The sequence below is a fragment of the Rhinopithecus roxellana genome, chromosome 1 (genome assembly GCF_007565055.1).
Source record: "Rhinopithecus roxellana isolate Shanxi Qingling chromosome 1, ASM756505v1, whole genome shotgun sequence".
Lineage (NCBI taxonomy): Eukaryota > Metazoa > Chordata > Mammalia > Primates > Cercopithecidae > Rhinopithecus > Rhinopithecus roxellana.
This window is the reverse complement of record NC_044549.1, coordinates 46404614-46425522: the sequence shown is the minus strand read 5'-3', so window position 1 is coordinate 46425522 and position 20909 is coordinate 46404614. Positions and strand designations below refer to the sequence as shown.

At 40.9% G+C, this 20909-nt stretch overlaps 1 protein-coding gene and 1 non-coding gene across 2 annotated transcripts in view; one reads left to right on the top strand and one right to left on the bottom strand.

Annotated features, from left to right (window-relative positions):
• Window positions 1–20085, top strand: part of SNX4 (sorting nexin 4) — a 78531-nt gene extending 58446 nt beyond the window's left edge. The window contains exons 10-14 of the mRNA XM_010354811.2: window positions 5634–5723; window positions 8680–8779; window positions 12379–12524; window positions 14982–15096; window positions 18914–20085. Coding sequence (XP_010353113.1) covers window positions 5634–5723; window positions 8680–8779; window positions 12379–12524; window positions 14982–15096; window positions 18914–18961 — 499 coding nt within the window. The 3' untranslated portion in view covers window positions 18962–20085. The remainder of the gene's footprint in view (window positions 1–5633; window positions 5724–8679; window positions 8780–12378; window positions 12525–14981; window positions 15097–18913) is intronic.
• Window positions 20086–20561: 476 nt separating this feature from the next.
• Window positions 20562–20661, bottom strand: LOC115892261. Its single transcript, XR_004052159.1, has one exon. It is a non-coding gene; the product is annotated as a small nucleolar RNA U13 (small nucleolar RNA).
• Window positions 20662–20909: the final 248 nt, after the last annotated feature.

Genomic DNA, 20909 nt, shown 5'->3' with positions numbered 1-20909 from the left:
ACAATGCTATTATAAATAATATCAAAGCACAAAACTTAAGTATTAATTTAGTGAAAGATACAAAAGACCTCTACACTGAAAACTATATAAAACATTGCTGAGATAAATTAAAACCTAAATAAATGGAAAGATAAACTATGTTCATGGATTGGAAGACATTGGTAAGATGTCAGTTCTCCCAAATTGCTAATTCTAAAGTTTACATGGGCCGAGCACAATGACTCATGCTTATAATCTCCTCTTTGGGAGGCCGAGACAGGTGGATCACTTGAGGTCAGGAGTTTGAGACCAGGCTGGCCAACACAGCGAAACCCTGTCTTTACTAAAAACAGAAAAATTAACCAGGCATGGTGGTACATTCCTATAGTCCTAGCCACTTGGGAGGCTGAGGCAGGAGAATCGCTTGAACCTGGGAGGCAGAGGTTGCAGTGAGCCAAGACCATGCCACTGCACTCCAGCCTAGCTGACAGAGTGAGACTTCATCTCAAAAAAATAAAATAAAATAAAAAATAAAAGTTTATATGGACATTTAAAGAACCTGGAATAGCTACAACAGTCTTGACAAAGAACAAAGCTGGAATATATTACTTTCAAGATTTACTAGGCTAGGGCATGGTGGCTCATGCCACTTTGGGAGGCCAAGGCGGGTGAATCACCTGAGGCCAGGAGTTCGAGACCAGCCTGGCCAACATGGCGAAACCCATCTCTACTAAAAATACAAAATAAATTAGACAGGCGTGGTGGTGGGTGCTTGTAATCCCAGCTACTCCGGAGGCTGAGGCAGGAGAATCACTTGAACCCAGGAGGTGGAGGCTACAGTGAGTCGAGATCACACCATTGCACTCCAGCCTGGGTGACGAGTGAAACTCTGTCCCCCCCCGCAAAAAAAAAAAAAAAAAAAAAAAAAAAAAAAGATTTACTATAAAGCTAAGTTGTAAAGATAGTGAGGTATTGGCATAAAGTTGAACAGATTGACCAGGTACAGTGGCTCATGCTGTGATCCCAGCTCTTTGCAGGCAAACACGAGTAGATCCCTTGAGTTCGGGAGTTTGAGATCAGCCTGGGCAACATGGCAAAACCCTGTCTCTACAAAAAACTACAAAAATTAGGCCGGATGTGGTGGCTTAAGCCTGTAATTCTAGCACTTTGGGAGGCCAAGGTGGGTGGATTATGTGAGGTCAGGAGTTCAAGACCAGCCTGGCCAACATGGCGAATCCCTGACTCTACTAAAAATATAAATATTAGCCAGGCATGGTGGCATGCACCTGTAGTCCCAGCTACTCAGGAAGCTGAGGCAGGAGAATTACTTCAACCCAAGGAGGCAGCAGTTGCAGTGAGCTGAAGATTGCACCACTGCACTCCAGCCTCAGTGACAGAGCAAGACTCCATCTCAAAAAAACCAAAACTACAAAAATTAGCTGGGAGTGGTGGCGTGCACCTGGAGTCCCAGCTACTTGGGAAGCTGAAGAGGGATGATCACTTGAGCCCAGGAAGTCAAGGCTGCAGTTGAGTCATGATCCTGCCACTGCAGTTTAACCTGGGTGAGAGTGAGACTGTGTCTCAAAAAAAAAAAAAAAAGAATGGCCGAGCATGGTGGCTCACGCCTGTAATCCCAGCACTTTGGGAGGCCGAGGCGGGTGGATCACGAGGTCAGGAGATCGAGACCATCCTGGCTAACATGGTGAAACCCTGTCTCTATTAAAAATACAAAAAGTTAGCCGGACATGGTGGCAGGCACCTGTAGTGCCAGCTACTGTAGTTCATGCAGGAGAATGGCGTGAACCCGGGAGATGGAGCTTGCAGTGAGCCAAGATTATGCCACTGCACTCCAGCATGGGCAGCAGAGCAAGACTCTGTCAAGAAAGAAAGAAAGAGAGAGAGAGGGGGAGGGAGGGAGGGTCAATGGAACAGAATTCTGTACAGAAATAGACTCACACTTCTATAGTTCATTTCAACAAATGGTGTTGGAATAACTGGATATCTACCTACATGGAAAAAAAAAAAGAACTTTGAGCCTTATCTTACACTTGATACAAAACTAATTCAATTTGGATCATACACATAATTGTAAAAGGTAAAATTACAGCTTTTAGTGGAAAACATTGCTAAAAAGGATATGAAAAGAAAAAATTACTTTAAATGGCAAATTGGTCTTCATCAAATTTAAAATTTTTGTTTAAATTTTGATGAAGACCAATTTACCACTTGATACCATTGAGGGAGCAAGACATGGGGAGTTAAATGGGGTACAGAGTTTCAGTTGCAAAAGATGAGAAAATTATGGAGGTGGGTGGTGGTAGTGATTATGCAACAGTGTATATATACTAAATACCACTGAGTTGTACACATAAAAATTATTAACAAGGTAAATTTTATGTATGTTTTACTATCTTTCTAAAATTTTAATATAAATTAATACGGGGTCTCACTGTGTTACCTAGGGTGGTCTCAAACTCCTGGGCTCAAGTGATCCACCTGCCTTAGCCTCTCAAAGTGCTGAGATTACAAACATGAGCCACCCCGCCTGACCTTTACTATTTTTTAAAAAGCGACACTATTAAGACAGTGAAGAAGCAAGTACAGGAGCAAACATTTCTAACCATGGCATAGAAAGAACTCCTGTGGCTCAAAAAGACAAAAAATAGATCGTAAATATTCTCCAGAAGTATAATACTAAGTATGTCAGGTAATGGATATGTTAATTAGCTTGATTTAATCATTTCATAATGTATACATATGTCAAAACATCACTTGTACACTGTAAATACATACAAGTTTTAAATTATACCTTCTAGCTGGGAGAGAAAAAAGAAAAATGTGTTTATGTAAATATTACTTTCCTTTGGGCCATGTTCCAGACCAACTAGCTATTTTTTTCAACTATTTTGTTTAACCTTAAGTCTTCCTGCAGCCTCTTGATTTGACATTTCAGTGTTTGCAAGAATTTAGGATTATGCCTTCAGTTGATTTATTAAAGTGTTAAATAAAATTCTCAGTACTGAGAACTAAAAATCTTTATCATTTATACTTCCCCACCCTAGGATGTTCCAGTTTCTGCCTACGCTGTGTTTCCTATCTTCAGGCCACCAGCCCTGTGCTTCTCTTTGTTTTCTTCACATTAACTCTTCCAGAATCATAGACTTAGGAACTAAAGGCAGGTTTTCCTACTCTTAACAGTGATTCTCAAGACTTTTTTTTAGTCACATATAAGAAATTCTTCACTCTCATAGCTGTAAGTTTGTAATTACAGAATGTATATGTTCACTGTTTTTATAAATCCTATAAGCACATTGCTTTTCAAATGAACCTTAGCATAGTTTTGTTTATTTTGTCTTACAACTTCAATGAACTTGATGAGGCAGGCCTAGAGATATAAAGTGTGTCCGTGTGAAGGAACCAGAATTAATTTGAAAGAAGGATACCTGTTGTATCACACAGAAGTAGTACATACACATAGCCCCTGTCCTTATGGAATTTACAGTGCTATCGGAGAAGTAAAACCAACACAGAGGCCGACTCTAGGTGCACTGCCTGTGAGTTAGTCCTGCTCCTCAAGGAGCAGTGCTCTTCAATAAAAGGTTTCCACCTGACACCACCAGCTCACCCTTGAATTCTTTTGTGGGCGAAGCCAATAACCCTCCTGGGCTAACCTCCAATTTTGGGGCTTACTTGTCCTGCATTATCTAGATCTAGTAATTCCTTATCTAATGTCAATCTAAAAGGAACAGTGGAATGGTGTTTGTAATTAAATGTATCTGATAAACTGCAACTTGCCATGTATTTCATACAATTTTATATTAAATTACAATACCTTGTACCAGCTATGATTTATTCTCTTTTTTTCTTTTCTTTTTTTTTTTTTTTTTTTGTTTGTTTGTTTTGTTTTGAGACAGGTTCTCACTCTGTCACCCCAGCTTGAGTACAGTGGCACATTCACAGCTCACTGCAGCCTCAGACCTCCTGGGCTCAGGCAGACCTCCCATATTAGCCTCCCAAGTACCTGGGACTACAGGCATGCACTATCACATCCGGCTAATTTTTGTATTTTTTGTAGAGACAAGGTCTTGCCGTGTTGCCCAGGCTGGTCTTGAACTCCTGGGCTTTAGTGTACAATCTTCGACTACAGCTTTTCCATCTACCATGGCTTTAGTACTGAGTTTTCTTTTGTCACTAGATTTGTCACACTCAACCTATCAGTTGGCACATTGTAGATGTTCAACAAATAGATAATTCAAATAAAAGAATAACTTTTTAAAAACCAACACATGAGATATGACTTTGATAAAATTTAAATTCTACATTGTTGATAAGGGAACGGAAGTAGAATGGTGACTAAAGACTAAAGCAATCTGGGAAAATTTCCTAGAGGTGTTAAGACATGTGCTTACGTGGTTTGGAGAAGCAATGTGGGAGCCATCATATTCTGTACAAATGAAGACTCGTGCGGGAATGTAAACTGGTATGACATTGAGGGAGTCTCCCAATCAAAGCAGAGGTTGTTATTAAGAATTAGTATAAAATGAGCTTCTAAAATTTTCTGTAATCTTTATTTACTCTACTTTTTCTTTGTAGCTTTTTGGCATCATTATAAATAAATAGTTGCAGCCAAGAACATATGTATACCAGTATACCAATTATACCAACTCTTATTCTTTCTACAGATTTTGTAGCCCTTTTATTTATGTCTTTGAACAAAAGATATTACAGTCTTACCAGCTTTTTTTTTTTTTTTTTTTTTTTTGAGACGGAGTCTCGCTCTGTCGCCCAGGCTGGAGTGCAGTGGCCAGGATCTCAGCTCACTGCAAGCTCTGCCTCCCGGGTTTATGCCATTCTCCTGCCTCAGCCTCCCGAGTAGCTGGGACTACAGGCGCCCGCCACCTCGCCTGGCTAGTTTTTTGTATTTTTTAGTAGAGACGGGGTTTCACTGTGTTAGCCAGGATGGTCTCGATCTCCTGACCTCGTGATCCGCCCGTCTCGGCCTCCCAAAGTGCTGGGATTTCAGGCTTGAGCCACCGTGCCCGGCCACAAGCTTCTTAAGCTGCCTATGAAAAGGACCATTTTTTGTTTGGTTCTTATTTCTAAGTCATTGCTGACCAAAACATTTTGGTAAAATTCAATAAAATCATCATGGTAATTACACATTGCTAACCAGTGATTCTAAATGCTAATTCTCACTGTCTGTACTTACAGCATCACTGATGGGTAGCAAATTGTCTGTGGGCCACACTTAGAATTGCTGTTTTTTGTTTGTCTGTTTGTTTGTTTTGAGATGGAGTCTTGCTGTGTTGCCCAGGTTGGAGTGCAATGGTATGATCTTGGCTCACTGCAACGTCCTCCCGGGTTCAAGAGATTCTCCTGCCTCAGCCTCCCAAGTAGCTGGAATTACAGATGCCTGCCCCCATTTCTGGCTAATTTTTGTATTTTTAGTAGAGACAGGGTTTCACCACGTTGGCCAAGCTGGTCTCGAACTCCTGACCTCAAGTGATGTGCCCATCTTGGCCTCCCAAAGTGCTGGGATTACAGTTGTGAGCCACTGTGCCCAGCCTAATTGCACTTCTTTAGAACCCTAATACTTTGCGTTCCAATAAAAATAACTCTATTTATGCAATTTTTTTGTTTTTTTTTTTAAACAGGTATGCATCTTCTATTGATGATATTTTGGAAGATGAAGAACATTATGCAGATCAGTTAAAAGAGTATCTTTTTTATGCAGAAGCATTGCGGTAAGTTTAATAAAAGTTCCAGGTGCAGCCACGGGGTTGTTTACCACTCTCCTCATATGCCACTGTAAAGTACAGATAGTAAAGTGTTTTTTAAATGAATACATTCTGTGACATAATGAGTGAGGTCTCACTGTATTTCTCTGTGTTGCAGAGTGCTAGGCATAAACATGTAAGACGAGGCCTGCCCTCGAAGCATCATTTTGATAAAACCTACCAGCCTCAGGCATCAAGTGTGTCTGTATGTTGTTGTTTCCACTTTTTCCAGTTTGAAGATTGGAAGCAAAATACAGAGTGTGTGTAACAGTATCTGTTACTAGGTTGTATATTGCTATTTTTATTCTGTGTGTCTTATCAGTAGCTTGTATAACGTCCTTATGTAACAAGGACTTTATCTGTTCTTGTGGTGTCTTTTACAGAGCCAAAGGGAATTCTCTTTTAGGTAGTCCTACGTGACTAGGAAAAAGTTAATGTATTTTTTTCGATCCATTTAGAAAAAGGAATTATTTTCCCAGAATAGGTGGCTTTTGGACAGTTATCCTGTCACTTTTTTTTTTTTTTTTTTTTTTTTTGAGACAGAGTAGAGTTTGGCTGTATTGCCCAGGCTGGAGGGCAGTGGCGTGATCTCGGCTCACTGCAGCCTCTGCCTCCCGGGTTCAAGCGATTCTCCTACCTCAGCCTCCCAAGTAGCTGGGATTACAGGTGCCCGCCAACACACTCGGCTAATTTTTGTATTTTTAGTAGAGACAGGGTTTCACCATGTTGGCCAGGCTGGTCTGAAACTCCTGACCTCAGGTAATCTGCCCGCCTCGGCCTCTCAAAGTGCTGGGATTACAGGTGTGAGCCACTGCTGTCCTGTCACTTTTAAAAGCAGTATAAGAATTCTGTTAGAAAACAAAAGAGCACTATTCCCTTACCTGTATGGTGACTGGTGTGAAATCATCTGCATATTGTTAGCTTGTTTTCCTTCTAGGGCTTTGAATAGTAGGAAGTCTCACCAATGTATTTTCAAGTCACCAAGCAAAAGAAAGTTGGCCGGGTGAGGTGGCTCCTGCCTGAATCCCAGCACTTTGGGAGGCCGAGGCAGATAGATTACCTGAGGCCAGGAGTTTGAGACCAGCCTAGCCAACATGGTGAAACCCCATCTCTACTAAAATTACAAAAAAGTTAGCCAGGCATAGTGGTGGGTTTCTGTAATCCCAGCTACTGGAGAGGCTGAGGCTTGAACTGGGGACGTGGAGGTTGCAGTGAGCCGAGATCACATCATTATACTCCAGCCTGGGCAACAGAGCTGAGACTCCATCTCAAAAAGAAAAAAAAAAAAAGAAAATTTCTGAGTACAGTGGAATTCTCTGCAGTTCTTTAAAATTATAAAAAGGATTAAGGTATATTGACATGGAAAGATGGCCAGGATATATAGCCATGTGAGAAAAGAGGTAGGAACCATTTGGGGTGTGTGGATATGGTATTTGTCAATGCCTAGCTAAATTCTGGAAGGTTATATACTGTCTGGTAACACAGATTATATCTGGATAGTGGGATTGGGGGAAAGAGTGTTCTTAAACTTTCTTTTTGTATTTTTTATATTTTTGAGACGGCGTCTCACTCTGTTGCCCAGACTGGAGTGCAGTGGCACAATCTCTGCTAACTGCAACCTCTGCCTCCTGGATACAAGTGATTCTCCTGCTTCAGCCTCCCAAGTAGCTGGAATTACAGGCATGCGCCACCACCCCCGGCTAATTTTTGTATTTTTAGTAGAGATGGGGTTTTATCACATTGGTCAGGCTGATCTCGAACTCCTGACCTCAGGTGATCTGCCCACCTCAGCCTCCCAAAGTGCTGGGATTACTGGCATGAGCCACCACGCCCAGCCTCTTTTTTTTATTTTGTGCATTGCTGTATTAGAATCTTTTTACAGTGAACATGGATTATTTTATGATCATAAAAACTATAAACATTTCTAGGCCGGGCGACATGGCTCATGCGTATAATCCTAGCACTTTGGGAAACTGAGGTGGATGGATTGCTTGAGCCCATGAGTTTGAGACCAGCCTGGGCAACATGGGCGAGACCCCATCTCTACAAAGCACAAATTAGCTGGGCGTGGTGGCACATGCGTTAGTCCCAGCTACTTAGGAGGCTGAGGTGGGAGGATTGCCTAAACCCAGGAGGCAGAGGTTGCTGTGAGCCAAGATTGCACCACTGCACTCCAGCCTGGGTGACAGAGTGAGACCTTGTCTCCCAAAAAAAAAAAAAAGGCTAATAGACATTTTCTAAATCACAAAGAAGAAAACTTTGAGGTGTTATTTTTTCTAAGAATACTCAGTTGCTATGTGAGATTACAGCATTAGTTCTTACATTATATTAGAAAATGTTTTATGTGTGTGATAATGGCATGTTTATTGAAAGAAATGTTCCAAGTATCTAGAAAACAACTTTTTTTGTGTTAAAAATATATGACGTTTTTGGCGGGGTGCGGTGGCTCATGCCTGTAATCCCAGCACTTTGGGAGGCCGAAGTGGGCAGGTCACGTGAGGTCGGGAGTTTCAGACCAGCCTGACCGACATGGAGAAACCCCGTCTCTACTAAAAATACAAAATTAGCTGGGCATGGTGGTGCATGCCTGTAATCCCAGTTACTCGAGAAGCTGAGGCAGGAAAATCATTTGAACCCGGGAGGCGGAGGTTGCAGTGAGCCAAGATCACGCCATTGCACTCCAGCCTGAGCAACAAGAGCAAAACTCTGTCTCAAAAAAAAAAAAAGATTATATGAAGTTTTTATGGTTAGATTTTGCTAGATTCCACTTTTAATGTTGGGCTGCTACATTTTAAACTTGAAAATTCTGGGCACACACGTTCTGCCCTAGTGAGACATTTTGAATGGTTCTCCTCTACCCTTGAAAAAAATGTTTGACATGTTAAAGAAAAAGTTAAATGGCAGCACATTTTTTCATCTGTAGGGCTGTGTGCAGGAAACATGAACTTATGCAGTATGACTTGGAGATGGCTGCTCAGGACTTAGCGTCCAAGAAGCAGCAGTGTGAGGAACTGGCAACTGGGGTGAGTATTTTTCTTTTGGCCTCTGATGATATTGTAGCAACATGGAAGGTTCCTCACAAGCACTCACTCTAAGTGAGTAACTCACTCCTGTGGAATCAGCTTCAGTTACAATACTCAGGACGACTGCACCTTTTACAGGGGAATAATTTGTGAGTAACTTTATAATTCTTTTATTATTACCTTGATACAAAAAGATGTAAGCCATTTAAAACCATGTGCTGTATAGAATTATAAGAAATTTTGCCAACATTTCTCTGCTGTAATCAGTATCATCTGGTTTCTTAAAAAAAAAAAAAAAGTTGGCATGGTGGCTCACGCCTGTAATCCCAACACTTTGGGAGGCCTGAGGCGGGTGGATCATGAGGTTAGGAGATCAAGACCATCCTGGCTAACACAATGAAACCCCATCTCTACTAAAATTACAAAAAATTAGCCGGGCGTGGTGGCGGGCACCTGTAGTCCCAGCTACTCGGGAGGCTGAGGCAGGAAAATGGCGTGAACCCAGGAGGCAGAGCTTGCAGTGAGCTGAGATCGTGCCACTGCACTCCAGCCTGGGCAACAGAGCAAAACTCTGTCTCAAAAAATAAATAAATAAAATAAAATAAAATAAAGTTTATTGGGCTGAGCACTGTGGCTCACACCTGTAATCCCAGCACTTTGGGAAGCCAAAGCTGGTGGATCACCTAGGGTCAGGAGTTTGAGACTAGCCTGGCTAACATGGCGAAACCCGATCTCTACTAAAAATACAAAAATTAGCCAGGTGTGGTTGCTCACACCTGTAGTCCCAGCTACTCGGAAAGCTGAGGCAGAAGAATTGCTTGAACTGGGGAGGCAGAGGTTGCAGCTAGCCAAGGTTAGACTATTGCACTCCAGCCTGGGTGACAGAGTGAGACTCCATCTCAAAAAAAATTGTTTTTATTTTTATTTTTTGAGACAAGGTCTGGCTCTGTTGCCCAGGCTGGAGTGCAGTGGTGTGATCAGGGCTCGTGGAAGCCTCAAACTCCTGGGGTCAAGGGATCCTCCTGCCTCAGCCTCTTGAGTAGCTGGGACCACAGGCATGTGCCCCCCCCGCCCCCCATGCCTGGCTGATTTTGTTTATAGTCTCATCGTGTTGACCAGGGTGGTCTCAAACTCCTGGACTCAAGTGATCCTCCCACCTCAGCCTCCCAAAGTGCTAGGATTACAAGGGTAAGCCACCATGCCTAGTCAGTCATCTGGTTTCTAAGTCCAAGTGAAAAAACATGCAGTGACCTTTATCAGATTTAACTTTGCGAGGTACTTTGTAGAAATTTTAGTTGACTTTGAAAAGTCTTACCCACTTACAACCAGTGCATCGTGCCTAACAGGGAGCTTTTGATGTATTTTATTCTTTAATGCTTACAGTGAGTACTTGTGAGGAAAATTCTATATCTGATTGCATTAGTCTTGGATCATTTTTATAATAAGCTTTCTACTCTCCAGTTATTTCATTGCAATAAATTAGCCATCATGGTGAGCAACACATTCTGAAAGTAGTAAACCAGCAGCAATGTCTCTACTTAGTTAATAAGCACTGTAGTTTTTTTTTTTTTTTTCTTAGATGAAGTCTCATTCTGTCACCCAGGCTAGATTGCAGCTCACTGCAAGCTCCACCTCCTGGGTTCACGCCATTCTCCTGCCTCAGTCTCCCGAGTAGCTGGGACTACAGGTGCCCGCCACCACACCTGACTAATTTTTTTTTTGTATTTTTAGTAGAGACGGGGTTTCACCATGTTAGCCAGGATAGTCTCAGTCTCCTGACCTCGTGATCCACCCGCCTCGGCCTCCCAAAGTGCTGCAATTACAAGCGTGAGCCACCATACCTGGCTAAGCACTGTAGTTTTAAAAGTGCTTTTCACATATATTACCTACTGGTTACATCTATGAAAAGTCATAATATATGTGGGGAAAGACCAGGACACATGTATAGTATAAACTAGGCCCTTGGTTTATTTTTAAAATTCAGTGGGAGAAGTTCCCAGGCCATTTTCAGGGAGCTTGGTTCCCTATTCCTACATGTCAAGGGAAAAGTGTTTTCTTCAGTAAACTCCAGCGAGTGAGGAAGTGTTAAAGCAGTGAAGCTTGAGGCTGCCTTCCAATGCTTGGATTTAGGTATCCTGTTTTATTAATAGATGCCCAAGTTTGAGCGTGAGTTGTGCAGATTTTAAATATGCTTCTTTAGTTTGGTTTATTTCCGTAGTTGCCTAGTGAATTTATCTACTTTTTTATAACAAAGTATTTTTTAAAAATATGATCATTCATACAGAGTAAGAAATAACTTGTCTAATATTTCACATGGAAGTTTTCCATTTGATTATGAAATTCAAGCTGGGTATGGTAGCTTACGACAGTAATGCCAACACTTTTAGCGGCACAGGCATAAACCCAGAATTGCTTGAGCCCAGGAATTTGAAACCAGTGTGGATTAATATAGCTAGACCCTGTCTCTACCAAAAATGTAAAAATTTGCCAGGTGTGGTGGCATGTACCTGTGGTCCCAGCCACTTGAGAGGCAGAGGTGGGAGGATCACTTGAGCCCAGGAGGTTGAGGCTGCAGTGAGCCATGATTGTGCCACTACATTCCAGCCTGGGTAACAGAGCAAGACCCCATTTCAAAAAAAAAAAAATTCAGTTAGAAGTTTGCCCTTTTTAACTACTCCATATTATTTCAGTGTTAGAAATTCTGTTAGGATTCTTGGCTATGACTCTGTAAAAATAAATAAAAAATAATATAAGAGTGCCCTGGTTGTGAAGCTTATGGTGGTTTTGTCTGACTTAGGGGAAATATGGCAAATGTTTTCTCTTTCTTTTGTGTGTGTGTAGTGAAATATACATAACATAAAATGTACCATCTTGTCCATTTTTAATTGTATAGTTCCGTATTGCAGTCATCCCTCAGTATCTTCAGTGAGATTGGTTTAAGGATCCCTTGGATACCAAAATCCTCAGATGCTTAAGTCCCTTATATAAAATGGTGTAGTATTTGCATATAACCTGTGCATATCCTTTGTGTACTTTAAATCAGCAGTCACCAACCTTTTTGGCACTAGGGACCTGTTTTGTGGAAGATAGTTTTTCCATGGACCAGGGTGGGGGATGCTGGGGATGGTTTCAGGATCATCAGGCATTAGATTTTCACAAGGAACACACAACCCGGATCCCTCACATGCGCAGTTCACAACAGGGTTCATGCTCCTGAGAGAATCTAATGCCTCTGCTGCTGATCTGACAGGAGGCAGAGTTCAGGTGGTCGCTAGCCTCCTGCTGTGCAGCCTGGTTCCAAACAGGCCATGGACTGGTATCACTCTGTGGCTCTGGGGTTTGGGACCCCCTGCTTTAAATTATCTCTAGATTATTAATGCCTAATACAGTGTAAACGCTGGTGTCTCATGTAAGTGGAATCATACAGTATTTGTCTTTTCGTATGTGTCTTATTTCACTTAGCATAATGTCCTACAGGTTTATCCATGCTGTATGTAGCATATATCAGAATTTGATTCCTTTTAAAGGCTGAATAATGTTCCATTGTATGTGTATGCCACATCTTGTTTATCCATTCATCTGTTTCTGTTTCCTTTTAGACTGTGAGAACATTCTCTTTGAAGGGAATGACTACCAAGCTGTTTGGTCAAGAAACTCCAGAGCAGAGAGAAGCCAGAATAAAGGTGCTAGAAGAACAAATAAATGAAGGAGAACAACAGCTGAAGTCTAAAAATCTGGAAGGCAGGTAAAGATACTGCGATGTTTAAGTAAGCTAGGCTTGTAGACTATATGGCAAATTATTTTTATTTGTAATAATTCCCAGCTTCATTGGCATCCTTGAATACAGGCTGTTCCTTTAAAATGCATTCCTAAGAAATTTGAGTTATCAGGCTGGGTGTGGTGGCTCACGCCCATAATCCCGACACTTTAGGAGGCTGCGGTGGGAAGATTGCTTGAGTGTGGGAGTTTGAGATCAGCCTGGGCAACATAGGAAGACCCTACCCTGTCTCTACAAAAATAAATAAATAAATAAATAAATAAAAATAAAAGAAAGCTGAATTATCAAAAATCATGTTATAGAAACAGTTGTTTCAATGTTGGGGAAAGAGAAATAAAAGAGTTTCAGCTTCATAATATTACTTCCCTGCACTTTTCCTGATTTTTACCCTTTGTACTTTCCCTCTGCCGTTTCTTCTCCCCTGCCCCTCCTTCAGTACCCAGCTGAAGGGTTACTTTATCGTGAAGCCTTCTCAGGCCATCATGGCATTTAATTCATGCCAGTATGGTATGGTGGTTTTGTATTAGATGATTGATTGTTCTGTGTGACTATGCCTGGCTAAATTTAAGCACCTCAAAGTCAGTGATTGTATCTTTTTCACATTCATATCCCAATGCCTTGCATAGGGCTTAGTATGTAATTGTTACATAAGTATTTCTAGAAATTCAGTTCTCAGAGACCCATTATCACTGTTTGATGCATTTTCCTTATTTTTGTTTTCATCTAACAGTCAGTGAATAGACCAAGGCAGACGAAGAGTGTATTATGGGTTTTGAGGTGGTTTTCTTCATTTTTGGAACTACTGGCACCAAATATGGCAAAGTAATGGAATTTAAAAAGACAGGCCGGGCATGGTGGCTCACACCTGTAATCCCAGCACTTTGGGAGGCCGGGGCAGGTGCATCACAAGGTCAGGAGATTGAGACCATCCTGGCTAACACGGTGAAACCCCGTCTCTACTAAAAATACAAAAAATTAGCCAGGCACGGTGGTGGACGCCTGTAGTCCCAGCTACTCGGGAGGCTGAGGCAGGAGAATGGTGTGAACCCAGGAGGTGGAACTTGCAGTGAGCCGAGATTGTGCCACTGCACTCTAGCTTGGACTGACAGAGCAAAACTCTGTCTCAAAAAAAAAAAAAAAAAAAAAGACAAATGCCTCTTGGGATTTTTATTTTTATTTATTTTTTTTATTTTTTGAGACAGAGTCTCACCCTGCCGCCCAGGCCAAGTACAGTGGTGCCTTTGTTGCTCGCTGCCACCTCAAAGTCCAGGGCTCAAGTGATCCTCCCACCTCAGCCTCCCAAATAGCTGGGACTGCTGGCTACCATGCCTGGCTAAAAAATTTTTCAAACTTTGGTTGTCATTTAAAACAGGTACATGCAGCTGGCCGCGGCGGCTCACACCTGTAAACCTAGCACTTGGGAGGCCTAGGTGGGTGGATTACCTGAGGTCGGGAGTTCAAGACCAGCCTGGCCAACATGGTGAAACCTTGTCTCTACTAAAAATACAAAAAATTAACCAGGTGCAGTGGCATGCACCTGTAATCCCAGCTACTGTGCAGTGGCGTGTGCGTGTATTCTTAGCTACTCTGCAGACTGAGGCAGGAGAATCGCTTGAACCCTGGATGCAGAGGTTGCGGTGAGCCAAGATCACGCCTCTGTACTCCAGCCTGGGCTACAGAGCGAGATGTGGTCTCAAAAAAAAAAAAAAAACCATGCTAAATGTGATTCATAATCCATCTTGTCAAAAGAGTGTATATTTTCCAGTGACCCCTGGAAGGCACTTACTTCATTATGACTGACACCTGTTAGCCTTGTGAGCTGGCTCAAGGAGGCATCTATGTGTATTTTATAGGAATAATTTGAAGGTAGAATCCTTGTGGCAAAAACGTAGATTATTAGGCCAGGTGCAGTGGCTCATGCCTGTAATCCCAACACTGTGGGAGGCTGAGGTGGGCAGATCACCTGAACTCAGGTGTTTGAGACCAGCCTGGCCAACATGGTGAAACCCTGTCTCTACTAAAAATACAAAAATTAGTTGGGCTTAGTGGCGCGTGCCTGTAATCCCAGCTACTCAGGAGGCTGAGGCAGGAGAATTGCTCAAACCCGGAATGCAGAGGCTGTGGTGAGCCAAGATCACCCCACTACACTCCAGCCTGGGCAACAGACTGAGACTCTGTCTCAAAAAAAAAGAAAAAGTAGATGAAAAGATATAAGAATATATGACCATTTGTTTGCTTTTTCCCTAATTATAATTTTTAGGAAAAGAAAAAACTGTCTTAAACAAGCAATAGCTTTTCCTTCTACCTAAGCAATTAAAAACCAACTCCAATGAGAACTGGTTAAATTTATAATATTTATAAATTTATAATACACAGTGTATTTGACTTAAGTAAGAATAATAATGGCTACACCTTTTATTTCAGAGAATTTGTGAAAAACGCATGGGCTGATATTGAACGCTTCAAAGAACAAAAGAACCGAGACTTAAAGGAGGCCCTCATAAGCTATGCAGTCATGCAGATCAGTATGTGCAAAAAGGTAGGTTTTGGTTTCAGTGAAGATATATGTATATTCAGAAGTACTTATACATTTCTTGAAATTACCTTACTTGGACCAAAAAATTTTTCATTTTTATTCTCCTGTAGAATGTTTACCATTTTCTCTATTTTAATTGTGTAGGATTTCTGTTTTATTTCGTTTTGGTTTTTTGATTTTAAAATTTTAAATATTTAAAAAATAGAGATGGGGGGGGTCTCACTGTGTTGCCCAGTCTGATCTCGAATTCCTGGTCTCATACAGTCCTCCTGCCTTGGCCTCCCAAAGTGCTGCGATTACAGGTGTGAGCCGCCATGTCCAGCCTCTACTTAATTTTGAAAGAAGTGTTACAACCCGTATGCCCATTACTGAGTCACCACTTGTCTAAAATCCAAATTTGTATCCCCCATTTATAACTTGTATTTGAGAATATATACCAAGATTATTTAGATCATATGGTACTCTTGAACCAGACAGTAAAATACCATTCCAGATACATGCTTTCGTTGGAAAATAGCTTGAACATTATTTTGTGAAGATGTGGTTATGATATGCTTCCTCGTAAAGTTAAATCGTTCATGTTGCTGATATCCATAGTGAAAGATATAAACATTGTAGCTTATTCTAGTTAAAATAAATGTTTGACAGTGATGGAAGTCTTTCTAAAATGTTGGTTTAAGAACAAAATAGGAAACATTCCTTAACCTCTTTTTTATAACCTAAGATCTGCCAATGTGACTACCAGTACCAGTGCTTTGATTTTTATCACCTGTTATAATTTATCAAGCACTTTTACATGCATTATCTCAGCAAATTACATGGGAAGATGAATTCTCACATTTATGAAGACTTTCTTAAAGGGCAAAATCACACTCATATAAATATATATACAATTCTTAAGCTTTAATTTGTCCCCAAATTTTATTTTTTGGCTAAGGGCCATCACTGAGAGAACAAAGATATTTTGAGGTTATAAACACCATACCCACTCACTGGTTAAGTGGGCTCCATTTGGTTTGGACAAATTCATATTTATACCTCAGTGAATTAAAAGTTACTGTGTACTGTGGATCTTTGGAGTCACTTAAAACAAGTTTAGATCGTGACTGGTGAGTTTGCAGGTGCTAAAGCGTTGAGTGTGTTGTACTTTGGTAGCGTCTCTATCTTTTTTTGCCTTCTTTCTGTCACCTCTTCTTGCCTGCAGCTAGGTGCTAGATATTTACGGTCCTTCTTCTTTTTCTTTTTTTTTTTTTCTTCTTTTTTTTTGAAATGGGGTCTAACTGTGTTACCCAGGCTGATCTTGAACTCCTGGGCTCAAGCAGTCCTCCCGCCCTGGCCTCCCAAATTGCTGAGATTGTAGGCATGAGCCACCACACCCAGCCGTACAGTCCTTTTTCCAATCTAACTTGTTAACCTCAAGAAATCTGAAAGACCAGATAACAAAGGTTTTTAGTTTTTCTGTTTTTCTTGTAAAAGACTAATTAATAAGCTCCTTGTGATCTCTCATTCACTTCTTTCCAAAGTAAAATGCAAGACCTTTATATAATGTATCAAAGGACTTTCCCCCTCCACTTTGTTTAGGCTGCAGTGGTTGAGGGTACTAGAAATGTAATCTCTGAATATAAAAGATACTACTGTAGCTGTATTTGGACATACTGTTGGATATTTTGTAGGTTTATTCACAAATCCTTAGATAACTAGTAAAACAAAAAGTTTAATAAAAGTGTATGTTCACCTTGTTTCCCAAGAGTGGTACTATGCAATTTCGTCATTTTATTTTCTTGCCTAAGTGATAAAGAGTTTTATATGTGATCCTAGCTATTTGGGAGGTTGAAGCAGGAGGACCACTTGATCCCAAGAGTTCAAGACTAGGCTGGGCAACATAGTGAGACCTTCTTTCTTTTTTTTTTTTTCTTTGGAGACGGAGTCTCGCCCTGTCACACAGGCTGGAGTGCAATGGCGTGATCTCAGCTCACTACAACCTCCGCCTCCTGGGTTCAAGCGATTCTCCTGCCTCAGCCTCCCAAGTAGTTGGGATTACAGGTGCGTCCCACCATGCCAGACTAATTTTTTTGTATCTTTAGTAGACAAGATTTCACCACATTGGCCAGGCTGGTCTCAAACTCCTGACCTCGTGATCCGCCCACCTCCACCTCCCAAAGTGCTGGGATTACAGGGGTGAGCCACTGCACCTGGCCTGAGACCTTCTTTCAAAAAGAAAAGGGAAGAAAAAGAAAATTGTTTAAAACCTTAATAAATAGCCCGGCGCAGTGGCTCACGCCTGTAATCCCAGCACTTTGGGAGGCTGAGGTGGGCAGATCACGAGGTCAGGAGATCGAGACCATCCTGGCTAACATGGTGAAACCCCGTCTCTACTAAAAATACAAAAAAAATTAGCCGTGTGTGGTGGCGGGCACCTGTAGTCCCAGCTACTCGGGAGGCTGAGGCAGGAGATGGCGTGAACCCGGGAGGCAGAGTTTGCAGTGAGCTGAGATCGCGCCACTGCACTCCAGCCTGGGCGATAGACCAAGACACTGTCTCAAAAAATAAATAAAATAAAAACCCTTAATAAATGACACACTTTAATGATTAAGTATTAAAAAGTTCCTTTTTCATAAATTAGCAATTATTGGAGAATATATATCTTACTTATTGAAAAAAAAAAACCCTTACCGGGCACAGTGGCACATGCCTGTAATCCCAGCACTTTGGGAGGCCGAGGCGGGAGGATCACGAGGTCAGGAGATTGAGACCATCCTGCCTGACACACGGTGAAACCCCGTCTCTACTAAAAATACAAAAAATTAGCCAGATGTGGCGGGCGCCTGTAGTCCCAGCTACTCAGGAGGCTGAGGCAGGAGAATGGCATGAACCCCGGAGGCAGAGCTTGCAGTGAAGTGAGATGGTGCCACTGCACTCCAGCCTGGGTGACAGAGTGAGACTCTGTCTCAAAAAAAGAAAGGAAAAAACCCTTAAGTTTTACTGTTACATCTCTATAAACATGTAGTTTTGCTTATGCGTATTAGGCCATCTATAACTTTGTGCTAAGTAACTTCAGGTACTAAGAGGGATTCAGTAATTTAGTACATAGTTTTTATCAAAACTTTAGTTAATTGAGTAATAATTTAATAATTTATATTTGTTAGACTAATAAAGTTTTTTGTTTCAAATATTACATTGAAAAAACCAGGCCAAGCACTGTGGCTTACATCTGTGATGCCAGCACTTTGGGAGGCAGAGGCAGGCAGATTGCTTGAGCCCAGGACTTCCAGACCAGCCTGGGTAACATAGTGAGATTCCATTTCTACAACGACAACAACAACAGCAACAAAAATACAAAAAATAAGCCAGGTGTGATGGCGTGCACCTGTGGTCCCAACTACTTGGCAGGCTGAGGTGGGAGGATCCTTTGAGCCCTGGAGGTCGAGGTCGAGGCTGCAATGAGTCAGGGTTATACACCAGCCTGGGTAACAGAGTGAGACCCTATCTCCCAAAAAAAAAAAAAATAGAAACGACTGAAAACTTGTTTGATTTACAAATAGAAATTACTTGAGTATGTGATATGAAATGAATTAACTCAGTTTTCCAACAAGTTGTAGGAGTTCTTTCTCCATTTTGAAGATAAGCTCATATTACTTTCTTTCTCTTTTCAGAAGCATTAGACATGTGCTTACATTAGCCACTTCCCAAAAATAGTGTCATATTTGCTCGACTTCTTAATTACTCCAAAAAGCAAAACTTAGTGTACCACTAAGCCGAGTATTTGGGTTTTCAGATTCCTTCCAAACTCACATTTTAAAGTTTTTATTTTTATTTTTAGGGAATTCAAGTTTGGACCAATGCTAAGGAATGCTTTAGCAAGATGTAATCCTGTGAATTGAATTTCTCTTCAATCAAAGTGCCCCAAAACAGAAGCACAAGTAAATAAAAGAAATTTAAGTCGCTACCTAGTATACATAAACATATACGATAAGTTGAATGAATTCAGCTTTCTTTAACTTAATTGTAGTCGTGTTAATGTAGCACAAAAAAGATGTATTTTAATGAAGATTAAATATTATAATTTGAGGTTTTGGGGACTGGTGCTGATTCCAAAAAGTTAATTTAATAATATATACCAACAGATTGTCAGGCTTCGGAACCAATGACTGAATGTCAAGATGTTTGTTAATTTCTAGATGTTTGTTTCAAGGCCAACTGTTTCAGATCTATTAATGTAGGGGATTTTTCCCTAAGATTGAATCCCTATATTTACTTGGTAAGGTCCACTAATCTGTTATAGGGAGGTATTTTCTCTTGCCTTATAGTTGAGCTATTCGATTTGACAAAGCTCAGCAGAAACTTGATGTGAAAAATCTAAGATTTTCTTTTACGTTCATTGATGCCCCTCGTAACATTTGCGTACACTAGAAAATGCCTTCAATTTGTGTTTTACCAGAATTTTGATACTGATCAGAAATTTTATACTGCCAACAAAGAAGACTCAACTTCTCAGATCTATAGTGGAATACATTGTCACCCTTTAGCTATTGCTATATAGAAAGTTTTAACTGAATATGTTACATATAAGAATTAAATTCTTCTCAAATAATTCTTAACCTCAGTAATGAGCCTAAATTTACTCTGCTTGGCTCTCTACACATGGTATTTCAGGGTACAAGATGTAGCATTTCAATGTGTAAGATACATGTACTAAACATATGTGTTGCTATCTTCATCATTAACATCCTTCTTTTCTATTGCTTGGCTGTAATTTTTGTAAAGATAAATTATATTGTTTTTTATATGTGTGTTTGTGGTATATGTTCAGAAGACAAGCATCTTCATTTTGCTAGCTTTGCAGAATCTTAAAATGTGTACTTGTTATTTCTAATGACGTAAAAAAAAATCCCCAGTCCTGTTTAGCATTTGACTTTTTTATATGTTTTAAATGTTGCTGGATTTTTGTGCTGTTTGCCAAACTTATACAATAAATAAATGAAATATTGTGCTTATTTTCAGATGATTTTTGTTAATTTAACAAGGGGATCCATACATACTAATATCTGATGCTCTGTAAGAAAATGGTATCTGTCATATTACGTTTTAAAGTGATTAATGCCACATGTTCTCACTTATCAGCGAGAGCTAAACACTGAGTACACATGAACGCAAAGATGGGAGCAGTAGACACCAGGGCTTACTTGAGGGGGCAGGGTGGGAGGAAGGCGAGGGTGGAAAAACTAGCTACGGGGTACTATGCTTGCTCCCTGGGTGCTAAAATCATTTGTACACGAATCCCCGGCAGCACACAATTTACTCATGTAGCAAACCTACACAGGTATCCCCTGAACCTAAAACAAAAGTTGAGGAAAGAAAAAAAATAGTCATTAATGGTATAAATTTGTCATCTACCAAAATACTGGTTTTTTAAAACTGTAAGATGCTGAAATGAGACATTTTTAAGATTTTCCTTTTTTTTTTTTAAATGTCAGATGGGTAATGGTTGAAGTTGTAACAAGGTTTGAGGGGCGCATCTCACATGTGGGTGTGGGCACCCAGTCACCATCCTTACGAACACAAAAGGATCACGAGTTTGTTTTTTTGCTTTTGTTTGTTTGTTTTACTTAAAAAAAAAAAATAGAGACAGGGTCTCACTATGTTGTCCAGGCTGGTCTGAACTCCTGAGCTCAAGGAATCCTCCCGCTTCAGCCTCTCAGAAGTGCTGGGATTACAGGCATGAGCCACCCTTACCTGGCCTGTTTTTGTTTTGAGACAGGGTCTCTGTCGCCCAGGCTGGACTATGGTGGCACAATTATGGCTCACTCCAGCCTCAA